We start from the raw sequence: 17367 nt of genomic DNA on the forward strand, positions 1-17367 counted from the left end.
CATTTTATAGAGTCAGTCAGTTTAGTTACTTGGAAAAAATCAGAATTAATCGAAAAGCTGAATTCAGTTAGGAATACAGAAACCCACCTGAAGGGTCGGTTCAATTTTAATTGAATGATCAGTTGGCAAAGATAAAGCATTGATGACATGACATTCATTCCTAAGTTCTTACCATTGATATGTTCTAGAACATATCAGAAAAGCAATAGCACTGTTCCTTATCATCTCCAGCTGCACCATAGTGCAAGGTCTGTGCCTTTCAGACTTGTAATCCAAATACATACACTGGAAAAGTTCTGATGTGGAAGATTTTCCAGGAAAACCAAGTGCTCTTGGAAGTATATAATAGTGATATAGAACATGGTAATCTTCCACATAAGGCCCAGATCATTCCATGGTGTCGTTAAGGGTCTCTAAAATTGCTGAGTTTCAGTATGATATAAGATCTAGTGTCACCCAGCCACTGGTGGTAACAAAAGATTCCATAGCACATTTTAAAAGTATTCTGCATAGTAGTTTTTCCTTGAAGTGAAAGTATTCTATAGACACAGGTTTTGATTGCTTCAGAGCAGTTTTGAAAGGTTAATGCATGCAAAGAAAAGAAATGTATAAATGCCATTGCTTCTTTCTACACAGGAAAAATAGAGAGGATGGATGGATATGCATCAAAGATTTTATAAAAAGCTCACATACAATCTGAAAATGAAGAAATTATAAAATACACACTTGAATAAGAATTAAAGAATTAAAATAAAAGATATGAAAGCATCATTTACTAATGAGAACTGTAATGAGGGTACAATATTTCAAAATTAAATATTAACCAAATGTACATCAAAGTGTTCTTAAATTAATTACTTCCATAGAACACCAAATACTTATAGCATTCTTAAGAGATGTTTATTTTAGAATTAATTTGTTCATATGCAGTAATTTAAATGTGTTAGTTTGAAATGTAGAGAAGATTTTTTTAAAAAAAACCTTTTCATATGTACTGGAAAGGGCAACAGCAATCACATGCCCTTCTCAGTGCAGATGAAAGTTAGTTAGTTACTGCACTCAGCTGAGCAGAGACAGGAAAGGGCCGGGATTTAAATCAAGACGTGTCTTCCAGAAGAGAACCATAGCCATGGTTGTGGATATCTCTGCAAGGAGGCTTCGTTCACTACATTAATTTAAAGAGGTCATTTCTCTCACAGTTATCTCTGAATTATACTAAGGCTGTTTCCTTAAAAAAAAAAAAAAAAAAAAAAAAAAAAAATTAATGGCCTCTTCGGGCATTTTTTTTAAGCATAAGATCTATTTTTAAGAGCTGTTTTTCTTTGTGTCTGTGTGTATGTCTTAGCACTCAATATTCAAGGAAGCACACAGAGTATTTGGATATACTAATAGTCAACCAAGTAGATGTTCAAAAACCATTTCTACACAGCAAATGACCAAACTGCATGAAGTACTTGGCTGAGTATTTTATTATATTTTGTTTAGGAAGAAGTAATGTAAGTTCACAGTATTGTGCACTTTTTTCATATTTGCCTTGTAATATGCAAGATATTTAACAATTTTTCAACATATGATACCCAAAATAAATGTCATAGTTATGTTCTAAAAATATTAAGTTTTGTATTCCTTTTATGTTGTTGATTTTAGACAAAATAACACCTCTTTGAAATGGTTGAACAATGACTTGTCTTTCAAATGAGAAAAATATAGCGTGGAAGAGTGATTTGCAGAATCTAGTCTAAATATGAATGGGTGTTGAAGAACTGCACAATTCTTGTATAGCTTGTTGTCAGGCATTCAATGTTACTCTTTGTGTATTGGAAATAAAATCAGAAATTCCTCAGATCTGGTACTGAACTTGAAAGTGTTTTGAATATGAAAAACACTCTGAGTGGGGAGCAATGCTTTTGCCCTTTCTTAAATACGTTACCACAGAGGCAGCAGCAGCTGGGCTGAGGGGCTTAGCTTGTCCTGAAGTGGGTCCATTGGAACCATCTGGAACCATCTGGAATAATTTGTGTCCAGCAGAGGGCAGCCCTGGCCCCCTCTCACACAGGCTGCCCCTGCAGTCCCCGCCTGCCAGCACTTGGGCACCAAAACCCAAGAAAAATGACCCAAGTATGCATTAGAGAGAGTAAAAGAAGGAGGAACTCTGTGTCTTGGATCTCTCACTGTGCAGCACTAGAAGTGGGAAAACCGGGATGCATCTGGTAGTATTTTGTTGAAATTTCTACAGTAAGTCAGGAGAGGTTTCAGAGGGATTACCAATGCTTTGGCTGATCAAACATACTTTAGAATTTGATGTTGAATGAAAAGGAGGTATTTTTGTTGCAGCTTTGGTCATAGTTCCTCTTGTTACATCCTGTCATCCTGGCGGTGCATAAACCAGAATCAGACTTCAGATGAGCAAGAGAGCACATTACAATTTTCCTGTATATAGTGTACATGAAGTCTATACCGCAGTTGATAAATGAGGGGGGAAAAAGAGTTGACTCCTTTGTAAAAAGAAATGTTATTTTTCATACTTTCCCTAATCTTTGAAGCCTAATTTCTGGATTACTGCAGCTTTTTTTTTTTTTTTTAAAAAAAAAAAAACAAAACAAACATAGCTGTAGATTTCCATATGAGCAATGAAAAACAGTTTTGCACATATTGCAAATGAGTAAAAAAGGCTATTCAGGTCAATACTTAGGACTCAGAATATGAAGACAAGAAGGTAGATTTTAACATAAACAGAGCCATTTTTGACCTTGAATAAATTACTTGACATTACTTTACTTTGTCAGTTACATAGAAAAGCAGATAAGAACAGATGCTAAAAAGAAATATATGCTACTCCTTACAAAGATTTCCTAGACAGAAACACCAGATATTTTTTTCTGCTTGAAAATGTATTTACACCAGTGAAATTTGCATGTAAGTGGCTTAGCTGAAGATGGAAACTTTAAAGCAGGCTCAGTGTAGTACCTTCCATAAACAACAAATGGGTAAGTTTACCAGTTTTTTGGTAAAAAACTCTGAGTCACAGCAGTTAGTTCTTTTGCTCGTGGTGTTGGTTAGCATTAACATGTTGTTAAGAAGAAGAATGAGGTCATAACAAAAAATGACTTTAATTTGTCTGGAGGAGTGCTTCAGTGTCTGATTAAATGCCAATAATAAATGGTAATTAACAGTGGTTAATAAATTGCATCAAGGAAGTGCATTCCTATTTTGGGGAGAATGTAAGGAAGCAACAGAACTTGCAATAGCATTTGGTGATGTTTTTGCATCCCTTTGTTTTAAAGCCAGTGAGTTGGTCTCATCTCCAGTGAGGGGATGATCCGGAGGTTCAGGTTCTCAACATAGGTACTGCTGAGGTTTTCCTGAGTGGTGTTAAATGTTCTGTCACATTTGTACCCTATTACAATCATGCTGTTGTCTCAAACACATTAGAAAAGATGAACAGTTTCTAAAAGTTCAAATAAGTCATCTTCAATGCATTATACATTCATCTGTTAATGAATGGATAACAGTCCTTTGTAGTTTTGTTTGTTCTTAATGTGAGTAATCTTAATAATAAGCTGAGCTAAAGTATTCTGTATGTATATAGAATAGTCCATTTACTTGTTTCCGAAAATGAGCTAGCTTGCTAGCAGCCATTTAATGTGTGATTCCAGTCTCACTAGAGCCAATTTTTTTCTGCTGTGGAATTAAGTAGGAACTGAAGTAGGGCTAATCTGTAAGTTTCCTTGGAAATTCTATATTGAAAATAATGCAACACAGAAAAGAAAAATAATTTCAGCAATTGTTGTCATAGCTGACTTGTGCTAATATTTGTTCTACATTTAATTCCCCTGAACTGTAACTTCTGCTCCATGAAAATTATTTCACAGAAAGTTGCTCAAAAGCATTTTATTCTTTTTTTACCTATTCTGTGCAGTGGTGTCCTTTGAGTTAAATGCTATAAATTCCAAATTTGGAACATTGAAAATGGATGTTATTAAGAAATAGTGGAATTCCCCAAATGAGTAGGAACAAAGCCTTTAATCCCACGTTACAGGCCCAGTGTTACTATCATTGAGATCCCCTGGTGAAATACACCTGAACTGATGAAGCAGATGTAGGAAAGAGCCATTTGAGATTAGATCAAGATTTTTAAAAGGATATTCCCAATTTATTTTGGCTTCAATACAATAAATATACCTTGCATTTCGCAAATTCAGGAAGTTTCTTAATAGTCCCATAAAGGTGTGTAGTAGGGGAACTTAACTCTCCTGGATCACCGTCTTGAAAATATAGTCTCTGCAGGTTCTGTCCTCTGGTAACTTTCTCTACATAACTGGAACTCTTCTTCCTCTGTAGAATAATTTAAAGTTACTAAACAGCTTAGTATGTTATTTACCACTGGCTTTTTTTCACAATACTTGGGAAAAAATTAGAAGGATACTCATTTGTGCGAATGTTTCAGTCTGCTGATCCTGCTTTGCATAGCTGCTGGGTGTGTTCAATCTTCCATTGACAAAGGCTTGCTTTTGCATATGCTCAGAGGTAGCTTATGGGAGAAGACATGACCCAGCGTGAAACCTTGATGTGTTTTGTCAATAATACTAAGCTATAGTATTAACTAGAATTCAGCATTTGATTAACATTGATTTAGGGCAGAATTATTATGTTTATTTGCCTTTTTTTTTTTTAATTAAATAGTCCAAGCAATGATTCTGTGGAATCTAGCCATAGTAAAACTTCTCTGTCTAGCAGCTGTAGATTTTAAATTTTTCAGTTTTGCATCTGATTCCGTCTTTTGATGGTGGAATATCCTTAACAGCACTATATATATACCTTAAGATGAAGTCAGTCTCAGTATTGACTGAGAGAAATTCACACAGATATTTGCTGTACAATGAGAGGGTATTTCACAAATTACTGGGGGTTTCACATACATTTGTATAATCATAGTCAAGATATTATAATTTACAATTGTGACTTGTCCTTGTTTTTCACCTATCCCAGTGTCTGCCTTAAATCTTTTCCTGCCTTGTGTACCTACAGTGAGTTTTAATATTCCTTATAAAACCAGCACAAAACCTAATTTCTGCTAAAATCAGCTTAGCCTTCATCTCCAAGTAGTTATAAAAGTTACAACTTGAAAGGTTTCAAACTTTTTCTTCTTTCTAGCTCTCCGTAGATTTTTAGAATGTCTATCACATTGGTCAGTCTTCTGTTTTAGTGGGTATCATTTGGACCTATGAGTCAGTGTCACATGTCATTACAGAATTGCAGATAGAGTTCATTAAGTAGAAAATAAAGGGCAGAGCTCTGGAGATTTTGTAGCAAATTAATGTTTTATTGTTGGCAATGGTTGTTGGTCCAGAGATGGAGAAGGAAATGAGGTGCTGAGAGAAGAAAGCTCCATTAATTTTGCACTAAAAACTCCACTAGTTTGTGTATTATGGATGAACTGAAATATCTGGAGATTGTTTTTAATTCTCCTACCCATCACTTGTGTCCCTTAAGGAACCTGAAAGATGTTTAAGGTGAGAATAAATACTGAAATTTAAATTAATTATTCATAGGAGTACAGATTTAAATGTTCGTTTGGAAAAAAAAAAAAAAGAGAAGTCTGCAATGCTTGCCAGCATAACATAGAAATAAACAAAAGGAAAGATACAAACTTTTTCGTTTAGAAACTTCGCTAAAAGAGTTCATAGAATCAAACATGAAGAACAATTTAACGCAATCATCTCTAAAAAGCTAAAATCAGTTACTGTAAGATTAGGAGGAAACTGTATCTAACAATAATGTATGAAAATTATGCATTATAAGCCAGGCTTTTTGACTCTATTGCACTCTCATTCAAGATTCTTCAAGTTGTTATAAAGAAGTGCTTTTATGAGGAAGGTGTTTGCTATAATCATACACAGTGTACTGTATTTTAGTCCCTTCATCTAATCACTGGGTTATATATGCATAGGAAAAAATACCTAGAGTGTTTACTGACAGTGCAGAATGATTTATGTATAACCTCTGTTTAGTTTTCTCTAAAAGGTTTTATTGTCTTTTTTTCTCAGAAGTATCCCATTTTCTAAATAAAACAAATTTCATAACACTCAGTTTGAGTGACTGCTCCTACTTGTTCATCCTACTATTACTATTTATCCATAATAGTGTATCTGAAACAGCTTACTGTCTCTCCTTACTCAATGACGATTTTTTGATTCTTAGATATATTGCTCACTTTTAAATTTGATTTTGATTGGGTTTTTTTGTTTCAGTTCTTCTTTTTGAACGGGGGAATAATTATCCAAGTTTAATTTACTTAGTATGTCTATAGCCATACTATTTAATGATCCATTATTATGCAAGATCCCAGCTGCACAAGAGTGATCAATGTATTTGGAGTTATTGGGTAACTGCAGATGCTTACAAAAAGGCATTTGTCAGCCAGCAAGTAAAGGCACTAAAAGCTATGCATTCAATGTATTTGTCAGGCTTGAAACTGGAGTGCACATTAACCTGCAGGAGTTAATGTGTTTTGGGGAAATAAAATAATTACAAGTATATTTAACCAATATAGTGGGAAAGACAAACAGTTTTTCAATACACAGTATTTCTCAAAAGAGATAAAATTGTGTTTATTCAGTGTAACCAAATACACTGAGACATGTTTTGTCATAGAAACTGCTTCAAGCTATTTGCTTCAAGTATGAAAGGGCTTTCTTAGAGTGAATACATTTTCTCTTGGGCTATGCCTTTTTCAAATTTCCATAATAGCTGAACTGTGTTGAAAACACATTTTCAATAATTGTACCTGTTTATCAAAATGCAGATGATAAAATTGCTTGTAAATATAACTTTGTTTAAGATACGTTACGCACACTTAGTTATATGTGCTGAAATGGCCCATTCTTTCTATAAGCAGAGCCTACCCCATCTGATACCTCAGAAAGATCCTTGGCATGCTTTACAGCCACATGCTAGAATTTCTTAACTTGAGTTCCAGAGTTTGAACTCTGGCAGTCTAAAATTGTTGAGTCCAGTATGTTCATAGGAAAGTCAGCCAGGAAAATTAAATTTACATAAACAAATTACTCTGTCAACCTCTGCCAACATCTACCTTGCCCAGTCTTATAAATGATCCAAACTTCTAGTTCTGCTCTCAGACATTTCCAGATATTTGCTGATTCTTGTCGGTCTGGCTATCTATAAAAATACATCTATTGGCAAATCATGTGCCTGCTTCTGTCTGTTTAAATAAGACCATAAAAATGCTAAAATTACACATTTCCAAAATTTTAGTTCTGTGGAAACCTGTAGGGTCCTTACTGATGAGCAATACCCCATTGTTCATGAGTATTGCAATGGCATGTAAATATACTGAAAATACAGCAGGAAAATAAGAATTCTATAGGATTCCATCAGCAGAAGAGAGGGCATGGGATGTTATGTTCACAATTACGCTTCAGAATGGAATATTTAGACATGAAAGGCAATGGCACAGGAAGATCTTATTTCAAGCCACGGATCCTTTATCCTTAATATTGGCCAGATGTGTTACAGTATAGAAAGGTTTCCTGAAAACAAGCAGAAGGATTTAGTCTACAAGGTGGTTTTAATATGAAGCGACAAAGATCTTAGATTACATCTTGCAGTCAAAGTGCTCCTATTCTTGGTAATAAAAAGAAAGAAAGCGAATGAAGGCTGAACACCGGTGAGCAGCTGTGACTGTTGCTGATTGCTTATGGCTTTTCACACTGTGGGTTGTTAAAATGTGATACACATTTCTGCAGATAGCTGTGGATGCTGTAAGTTTGCATGTGGTTAGGAAGGAGTCCAAAGGAGCAGAAGTCCATCAAGTGCTATTAATCACAAAATTATCACCTTTGGTTCAGGAGGTCCCTGGACCACAAGAGATGGGTGACTGGGAGAGGTGTCACTGCATGTTCCCTTTGTTTTTATTGTCAGAATAGAATAGACCAGAGTAGAGTAAAATAGGAGTAGAATAGTGCAGTTGGAAGGGACCTAAAGTGATTGCCCAGTCCAACTGCTTGACCATTTCAGGGATGATGTCGTATCTGTTAATCTTCTAGTGACTCCTCTGGTGACAGGATACAACAGCCTAGATGAAGCCCAATCTAGCCCTGTGTGGTCATCTTCATTATTTTATGGTTTTTCATTATGACTGGTTGAACCCAGGAGACAAAAAGTAGAGAATGAATGGGATTTATCTCACTTGATTTAGATGCCCACTTTGTACTTTGCAGACATCTAAACAGGAACCAGGTTTCTAGATTCCCTTTATAATCAGCATAGAAAAATGAACAACAAAGTGAGGCTTACCTTAGAAATTTTCTATGAAGGACCTCTATTATGCCAGGTTCTGTGATTCATTTCTAAACTGATTTTTACATGTCAGACATATAAATCTGATCAAATCAATTCTACTTATGTAACTCACTGAACACTAATCTAGTAACATCGGTACAGAAGTAGTAGCCTCATTTTTTGTAGAATTTGGAAGTAACAAGGTACATATTAAAAGCAGAAAAGATATTGAGGATTCATGATTTTTCATGATACCATTTTAGATACCATTTCTATTGGAAGTATCTCTAAAATGTCTATAGGGTAGAGTGGGGATCTCCTCTAATCAGTCTCAGGTGAAAAGGCTTGTGCCAGTCCAGGATGGATATGTATAGACAGTAACACCTTGCTGAATTAATTTCTTGTCAAGAGACCTTGAAATATTTCTTGTTGAAAGCTTATGGATACATAGTATTGGCATTACCATATATATATGTGTGTGTGTGTGTGTATATATATATGTATATATATATAAAATTCCTGGGGCTATGCTGTAAGAATCAAGCATTCCAGCTTTGCCATAATTGTATTATTGTGAAGATTTTAATTGTGGTATAGCAGGGCAAATTATTGGTTTGCTAAGGAATCTGAGAAAAAAATTAGGATAGTCTCTCTATTATGCTGCAAATAGCTAATATTAAACATAAAATACACAATTTTACATACAACTCAATACCAAATCTGCAGAATATGATTTTATTGGTCTTATTATCAAAATGAGTTAACGCAAATATATTCCACAAATCACTAAGGCTGAAACAACTCATTCTCAAGAAGAGGATCTTTGTGGACTTGATTTTACAGGTTTTGTTCCACTGTGAAATCTGTTTGTTACAGATTCTGTTTCATTTAAGAATGCATGTTCCGTCTCTTTACTGAGGTCATTCCACTAACACTTTGATGTTATACCAGAAGTCACCAAGATGGGATAGTGCTAGCCAATCAGCAGTGCAGTACTGCCCAAACTAAAATGACTGCTTGCTACTCTGGCCACATCTTGGCCACGCTTGGAAGTTGTGAGCTATTGAATATAGCCATGACTATCTAAAGTTGGGGGGGGTGTGTGTGGTTTTTGTCAATGGAATTGATTGAATACTTAACAATGTAGTTTAAGTCTGATCAAAAGAAGATTATTCCTGCCATTAGAACTACAGAAATCCTTCCCTTCTAACACTTTAATGTGATTTGCAAGATCTGCTTTTGTGTACTAGCTGAAAGTTGAGATTCATTAGCTAACCTAGAATGTTACAAGCTTATAACAGACTTCCCAGAGCATACGCATTGTGTTGAGAAACTCCTGAATGCCTGAACATTTAATTTATGACCTTTGTTCCATGAAGTGATTATGTGTGTACTTAAGTCTTTTTGTAGTCAGCTAAGTAGCCAACGTTTGTTCAGCTTTACATGTCTTGCTTATTTTGTACCAAAAAATTGATCAGTGTCCTTCTGAATTGGTGGACATTTTATGAAAGCTGGATATGTTCCCTCCTGAAACTAAACGTTGTTTTCTAAGATGTGCTTTTGCAACCAAATTCAGACAAATAAAAAGGGTTATCTCTATCTTGGAGTGAAGAAGGACAATGTTGGCATATTCCATTGTACTAAAGATAGTAACAGATATCACAAAGACTGCTGTTTTAAATCACTGCAGTTTGCTTCTTGTTTATCCTTTTTTAAAAGTTTAATAACTGATCTCTGAGATACTTCTGTCTTTTGAGGGTTTTATAGAAATTTAGGGAGAACAAAGAACTGTTTGGCCTATTAAGACTTATCATTACATCATGCCTCTCTAAGTCATTCCTAGATTGATGATGCCTAAAAAATCTGACCTGATTCTGTTTCACTGAATAAGTACTTCCAAATGTCTGCTTTGAGGATATTCCCCCTAATTTTATTTTTTCAAAGCCATCTTTTCTTATCTACATGCTATAATAAAAGAATAATAGGTTGACATTATCTGTTCCAGCATTCAGAACACATGCTTCAGTTAGGCCTTCCTAAATACTTGTATCTCTAAGTTGTATTCCCCCACTCTTGCCAGTTCTCTTACTGGAATTTAGTCAATTAATCCCAAAAAATTGCTTTCCTGACCTTTCTTAAATGTTATAATATGCTTTACAATAAAAAAACCAATGAAAGCTGAAAACAGGAATCTAATCAGATGAGAATAGTGCAACTGTGTTACACTAGCAATGAAATAGCTAGACATGAAAAAATGTGAGGGATTTTAGTAGTATTATTTCCAGACAATTGCAACTTTTCAATATAATATTTTTCAGGTTGTGTAAGCAATTTGAACCTTTGTTAATGCTAAAGTTCTCAGAAATGTAGGACTTAAAACAACTTTAAATTTTAGATTCATTTATGCACGATTAAGATGCATTTTTGTATATATATTGAGCTGTTTTGTATTTGTATGGCAAATACTTTTTGTGAAGATTTATAAATTGTTGAGTTGTTGGAATGATAAACAAGTGAAGAGGGCTGTAATCTCAGGTTTGGAAAGATGATGAATATAGTTCATCATAAGTCTGCTCCTGCAAAGTATTAATCTTCTCTGTAAGATGCGCCAGTTCCCATAAAAGCACAGATCTCTTGCTTGGCAAGTTGACCTATACAGAAAGCTGAACTGCCATGTAAAACTGTGACAGATATTTGACAGAACAGCAATTTCTTTATCATTAAAGGGGGTTTGTTTTATGTAATAGTAATGCTGTAAAATTGTGCAAATATGTGTAAAAAGTTAAATACTTGCTTACCCCATCCCTCATCTGTAACTATTGGATGAACTGGAACTGTTGTTGTTATAAGAGCTGAAGAGGTCCAACAACGACATCAACACCCAGCTAATGTGTCACATACTAATTTCTCAGCTTCAACATTTCTCATTCTTCAATAGTGCAATTTCCGTATGACCCTGATTTAAAGCCATAGCATATCCCACAGGGAGAAGCCATTTTAAATGGCAACAAGCTAAGAGAGATTTACCAGGACACCAAATTTAGCACCTATAACTGGCTGTAATATTAACTGTTCTATTTAATATTACACAGAAAGACTGCAAATCTTCACTACAGTGAAGTTGTAATCAAAGCGTAGTTCTTATCAGACTGATGTTATATTACAACTATATCTATCAACCTTTCACTGTTAGCAGCCACTGAAAAAAAATGGCTTGAAGAATTAGTTGATCTTCAAACCTTGTCTGTAGTTCCTTTATATTAGGCTTACATATAAGCATAGGGTTTGATCTAAAAGCACTTGTAGTCAGTCCACAATTTTTTAGTTGGCCCTTTAAAGGAATGATGTTCAGAAAGTTACGTCATCTCATACAGCATGCTGTATGTTCTACTGAAGGCTATCTACACCTAACACACAGTTCACATGCGTAGCTTATTCCCACCACAGGGAACAACTAGTTCTGACACATTTGTAATGTGTGGATGTGACATGAATGCAAACACAAATATGGTTATGCAAACAGCAAAAGGTCATGCTCTAAAAATGCTAGGATAGGCTGTTCAGTATTTTCAAGACAACAACTGAACACATATAAATGCTTCAAAGCATAGTAAGAGATTTATATTTGGTTTCCAGGATCAGTGGTTTTGGCGAGTCAGAAACAACAGGGTGATGGACGGATACCCCATGCAGATCACCTACTTCTGGAGGGGACTACCTCCCAGCATTGATGCAGTTTATGAAAACAGTGAGGGGAATTTTGTCTTCTTTAAAGGTAAGAAAAGAAGAAAAGTAAGATTTTGTGTAATACTTCTGACTGTGATGATTTCTTGGAATGTATCTTGCTTATTTTTGCTAATTATTTGTAAATCATGCTGCAAATTGATAGCTAAATGAAGAATATATGAGTTATGTTTTCTCGTTTTGGCAACTACAGCTTTAATTTATGATTACCTTTTAAAGTAGCAGATCATCTACTCTTAAATATTCAATAAAATTTTGGAAGTACAAATAAGAGACATAGTAATGAAGTGATCTACTATGAAATCCTTTTTGAAAAATGTGGATTAGGAAGCAAGAATTAACACAGTTCTTTTTTCTTTGTGGTTCTCTGCTCTTCTTTTCTTTTCTCTCTGCCTTTCTTCCTTTTTAAAAGTGAAATTTGCATATATTTAAATGGGATCTATGCTACATATAAGCCACTGTACTACACTGTATTTATTTCATCTGAGAATTGTGATGTTAGAAGTTTCAGGTGGGAAAAATATGTTTTTCATAGATGTGTATTTAGTATCTTTAAAAAAGCATAAACTCCAAATATGTTGTATGGATTGAATTAATGCTAATGATTCTTTTCAAAGTTTCTCTCCAGGCATCAGCCTTTCTTCAAAATTAAAGTTTTTGAACATGTACCTAATATAGGTTTAATGAGAAAATTATCCTATATGTTAAATAAATACCCATTTAGCCACAAGAGAATGAAAACCACGTAAAGTATGTTTTATAAGATAACAATTTGGAAGAAGAAAGAAGAAACTGAATAGATATATGAAAAATTATTCAGCTATTTAGCGTTGTGAGTGATTCACTTGTTAAATAACTATAAAAAATACATTTTTTAAGTTGCTGTATCAAAAATGAATTCATTTTTACAAGTGGAATAATTAACAGGGAGATAGAAATAAAATTTCATTCACTATGGAAACATTGTCGTCTTGGGAATGCTGAATGGAAAACATTTAATGACATGCAGAAACACTGCATAACAGTACAATGAGTATGAAGGTTATGTTTTACTAATAGGGAAAATGTATTTTTTGTATGAATCATAAGGAAAATTACATTCTATATAGCACTTCAATACAGCATATGCTTTTACTTCTGTTGTCATAAAATAAAATTCATGTCATAAACTCTGGGAAGTTGATAAGATTGGGAATCATGACCGAGATACCTCCAAATCTCCATCCCTCTGCTTGATTTTTGGGTCCATGGCACATGGGAGGATACAAATATTTTTCTGTAGATATCCCTTTGCTTGTCACTGCTCCATAGAGCAAAGAAACTACCCTGTGCCTTCCAAATCTCTACCTTGATAATGCTGGGATCCATTACCCGAGCTTCAGTCAGAAATGATCAAGCTTAATGCTATACCTGCTTTTTTTTCCTTCCTAGTGACCTTAAAATATGGTTTATCATTATTTAACTCTTCACCCAATGCTGACTGAGTCCTGTTAGGTCTTAGAGGAATAGGTTGATTCAGTAGTCTGTACGTTATAGATAACAAAAAACAGAAGGAGGAGAGGAACTCTATTTTCTACCTGGGAAATAAAATAATCACAATTAATTAAAGCGAGCGGAAGCAGTAGGACTGTGCTCTTACAAGTCAGAACATTGCATTCTTTTCCTCCCCCAGCTTACGCTCTTTGATTTCAGCCCAGCTAGTTTTGTGTTTTCTAGCTGATATCATACGATACTTGGATTTTCTGTTGCAGGTATGTTTCCACCTGCTTTCTTTTCAAAGTTCCTTCCCTTAGTTTTCCAATGACATTTGTATTGTCCTGTTGTTTGCTGAGGTCAAAAGTCCCTGTATTTTGTTGTATGATTTTTCTGAATTTTTGCTTCTCTGCCAGTTACTCTTCATGATTTCCAATATCTACCTGATAGTTGTCACGGTTTAACCCCAGCCAGCAACTAAGCACGACGTAGCCACTCGCTCACTCTTCCCCCATGGTGGGATGGGGGAGAGAATCAGAAGAGTAAAAATGAGAAAACTCATGGGTTGGGATAAAGACAGTTTAATAGGTAAAGCAAAAGCTGTGCATGCAGGCAAAGCAAGGAATTAATTCACTGCTTCCCATCATCAGGCAGAGGTTCATCCTTCTCCAGGAAAGTAGGGCTCCATCACACATAATGGTTACTTGGAAAGATAAAATGCCATCGGTCCAAACGTCCCCCTTTCCTTCTTCTTTCCCCAGCTTTATCTGTTGAGCATAATGTCATATGGTGTGGGATGTCCCTTTGGTCAGTTGGGGTCAGCTGTCCCAGCTGTGTCCCCTCCCAACTTCTTGTGCACCCCCAGCCTTCTCGCTGGTGGGGTGGTGTGAGAGGCAGAAAAGGCTCAGAAATAACAGCAACATCTCTATATTATCAACACTGTTTTAATCACAGAACCAAAATATAGTCCCATACTACCTACTATAAAGATAATTAACTCTATACCAGCCACAAACAGCACAATGGTGTTTGTCTATCAGTGTAACTCGTATTTTGTCACTGCCACAGAATCAACAGGTTCAGCTGAGTCTTTTGTACGTGTGCCTTGAAAATTTCTTTTAACCAGGGTTCTCAGCTGCCTGTGGAACATGATTGCAGAAGTCTATATAAACAGACTGTAGGTAACAATCACTGTCTCATTTCTTCCATTCCCTCACAAAATTTCTTCCTGGGAAAAGAGTGTATGTCTTCCTCCCAAAGGTGCTAGAAATAGACAAGTTGATAGTTGCTAGATGATAAACAAGTAGAACATGTTATCCAGCTAGTGTGCTTTACAAATCTAAAACTGGTCAAACCAAGTAAGTTCCAGAAGGAGCTTTAAATCTCAAGTCTGGCATACAGATCTGTTCACAAAGCACATATCTAAGCCAACATTTATTTTCATTATTCAGAGAAAAAAAATAGAAAAGATGGAGGGTGTGCCACCACAAATCTTGGACTGGAATAATGTCACCACGCACTCCCCTCAGAAAACATGTTCCAGATGACTTAATTTTAAGACTGTCAGTTCTTCACAGCAGAAAAGTGTGGTGTCTGCATGAAGACAGCATTTACTTGCAGATTTTTAAATAAAGCCTCCAGAACTTCTTCTCAAAGGTATCAGTAACATCCAGTGTCCTGTAAGGTCTTGAATCTCTGGTGTGTGCTGGAGAAACAGGTTAGTGTGTGAATATCCTCCCTTTCAGAACAGCCTTCTGCAAAGAAAGAAGTCTTAAGGAAGTCTTTCTTCCTCCTCAAAGGAAGGTTCCAGGCACACCTTCCATCTTTTACTCACTCTGGAGGCTTTTTTACTAGTGTGAAACAGGGCATCCTGTGACTGACTGGGTTTTCACTCCTGCTTTCATACTTGTGGAGTAATATCTTTACTCTCTGAGGAAGGTGAAGAAAGGAGTAAGCCAATTTACTCATCTGCGATTGCTAGTGAGTAATTGCCACCTTGCATCTCCTTACACGCCTACACTGCCATAAGTTCAGGATAAACAATATTCTGTTAGGCCAGTGACATTTTTAAGATGCAGGATAGACCTTACAAGCCATCCTGGATTGAAACATTCTATTTATCTCTTTAGAAATACACAAATCTAATCTATTTTCAATAATCTACACTCTATTTGATTTGTTTCAATCCTTGTCTTTCAGGATTGCAAACATCAAATTTTAAACAGTTAATTTAAACTATAAACCAGGTTTAGATATTTATTAATACTTTTTTTTATTAGCATTAGATTTTCCCTCCCTTTGTGTTTACAGTTGGATTCATGATATTAGTAGAAGACTTCTTTACAGTAGTAGAAATATGGATTAGTAAAGGTATAAAAGTGTTCAAAAACTTTTTTTTTTATATGGGGGCTATGTTGTAAAATGTGAGCCATATGCAAATGATATAAGATGGCAGCTCAAGATGGAACATTTATGAACCTTTGAAATGTCTTTATGGCTTATGTTTTTGCTATGAGAAATGTAGGTATTCTTAACTTGTGCCAATATAATCTACCAGTATATTTATACCTATTTGACATTATTCTCGCAAGAATACTTGAGGTCATGCATAATGTATTAGATGTCTATAGAAAATCAAGATGAATCAAGTTCAAGACTATTGGATTAAGAGTCCACTTTGGGTTTGAAATTTCATTGGTTTTGATTTTTTTTTTAATTTATTATTTCAACTTCTATGTCCTTTTTTGGTTTTGTTGGCTTTTTTTTGCATTAATATTTATTTACACAAGGAAAAATTCTAAAAATTCAGTAGTGTGATTGTAGTGCAAAGTGATGCTTGCTCTTTTCAGGTGGCTTAAGATACTTGGCCTGCCTCTTTGTGCCCCATAATGCTCATAAAGTACATAGCAATCTGGTAAATGGCTGATTATAAAAAGCAGATGTTTACTTTCCTGTTATTATTCACTGCTGGCGTCCATGCTGAATTGTAAGAAGATGGCACTTTTTTCTTTTTCTTTTTTTTTTTTTTTTTAATGAGGAAATGTGAATAGTAAAATTTATTCTGTGTACCTGTGGGAATTTATATGGTGCTAAAAATGAAATTGTCAAGCCATCTGCAGTGTTATAGTAAACCAAATGTAGCAATATAAAAGCTGCTGTAAAACTCATACTACCAGGGCCACCATCATCACTTTCAACTGCACTTATCCCACTGCCTGACAGTTTTATTTTGAAAAATAGATTTACAATAGTGTCAGATCATGGAGCAGAGAAATGACAGAAACCTAATGTGGGAAACAGAGAATGAGAAAAAGGAAGCATGAATAGTAATTTGGGGATCCTAGTAAGAAGACACTTGATACTGGTTTGCAAGACCAAAATTAAGAGCAAGGGTTACTGGAGAAAAAAACCCTTCAGAATCAGGTATTAAAATTTTAACTTATTTCAATTGAATGTAATTCCTAAAAGGTTTAAGAATTTGTCTCATCACTGTAACACAGTGATTATACACTATATCCCACACAGGTCTTGCACTACATGCATATCATAATAACATATAACATGAACATAAAACTTGGTTTCTGACAACCCAGGAACAAAACTATTCAGCATTCTGTTTGTACAAAGGAAGAACTGCAGTTGCTAAAACCTGCATAATTGTTTGCAGTAGACAGTAGGTAGTTAAATAGTCTGAAGGATCTCTGGACTTAAATATTCAATAATTTAAGTGAAGCATAGCAATACAGTTACCCTTTATTTCCAGTAATTTTTTTTAGAATGCCAAAGATAGATGTTGAAAGATTTCAAATAATTGCAGTCACATTTCATCCTCCTCAATTGTTTCCCTAC

At 35.1% G+C, this 17367-nt stretch overlaps 1 protein-coding gene across 1 annotated transcript in view; it reads left to right on the plus strand.

Moving 5' to 3' along the window:
• Positions 1 to 17367, plus strand: part of MMP16 (matrix metallopeptidase 16) — a 180041-nt gene that overhangs the window by 147688 nt on the left and 14986 nt on the right. Inside the window, exon 7 of the mRNA XM_009635560.2 lies at positions 11938 to 12076. Coding sequence (XP_009633855.1) covers positions 11938 to 12076 — 139 coding nt within the window. The remainder of the gene's footprint in view (positions 1 to 11937; positions 12077 to 17367) is intronic.

The sequence above is a fragment of the Egretta garzetta genome, unplaced genomic scaffold (genome assembly GCF_000687185.1).
Source record: "Egretta garzetta isolate BGI_Z169 unplaced genomic scaffold, ASM68718v1 scaffold453, whole genome shotgun sequence".
NCBI lineage: Eukaryota > Metazoa > Chordata > Aves > Pelecaniformes > Ardeidae > Egretta > Egretta garzetta.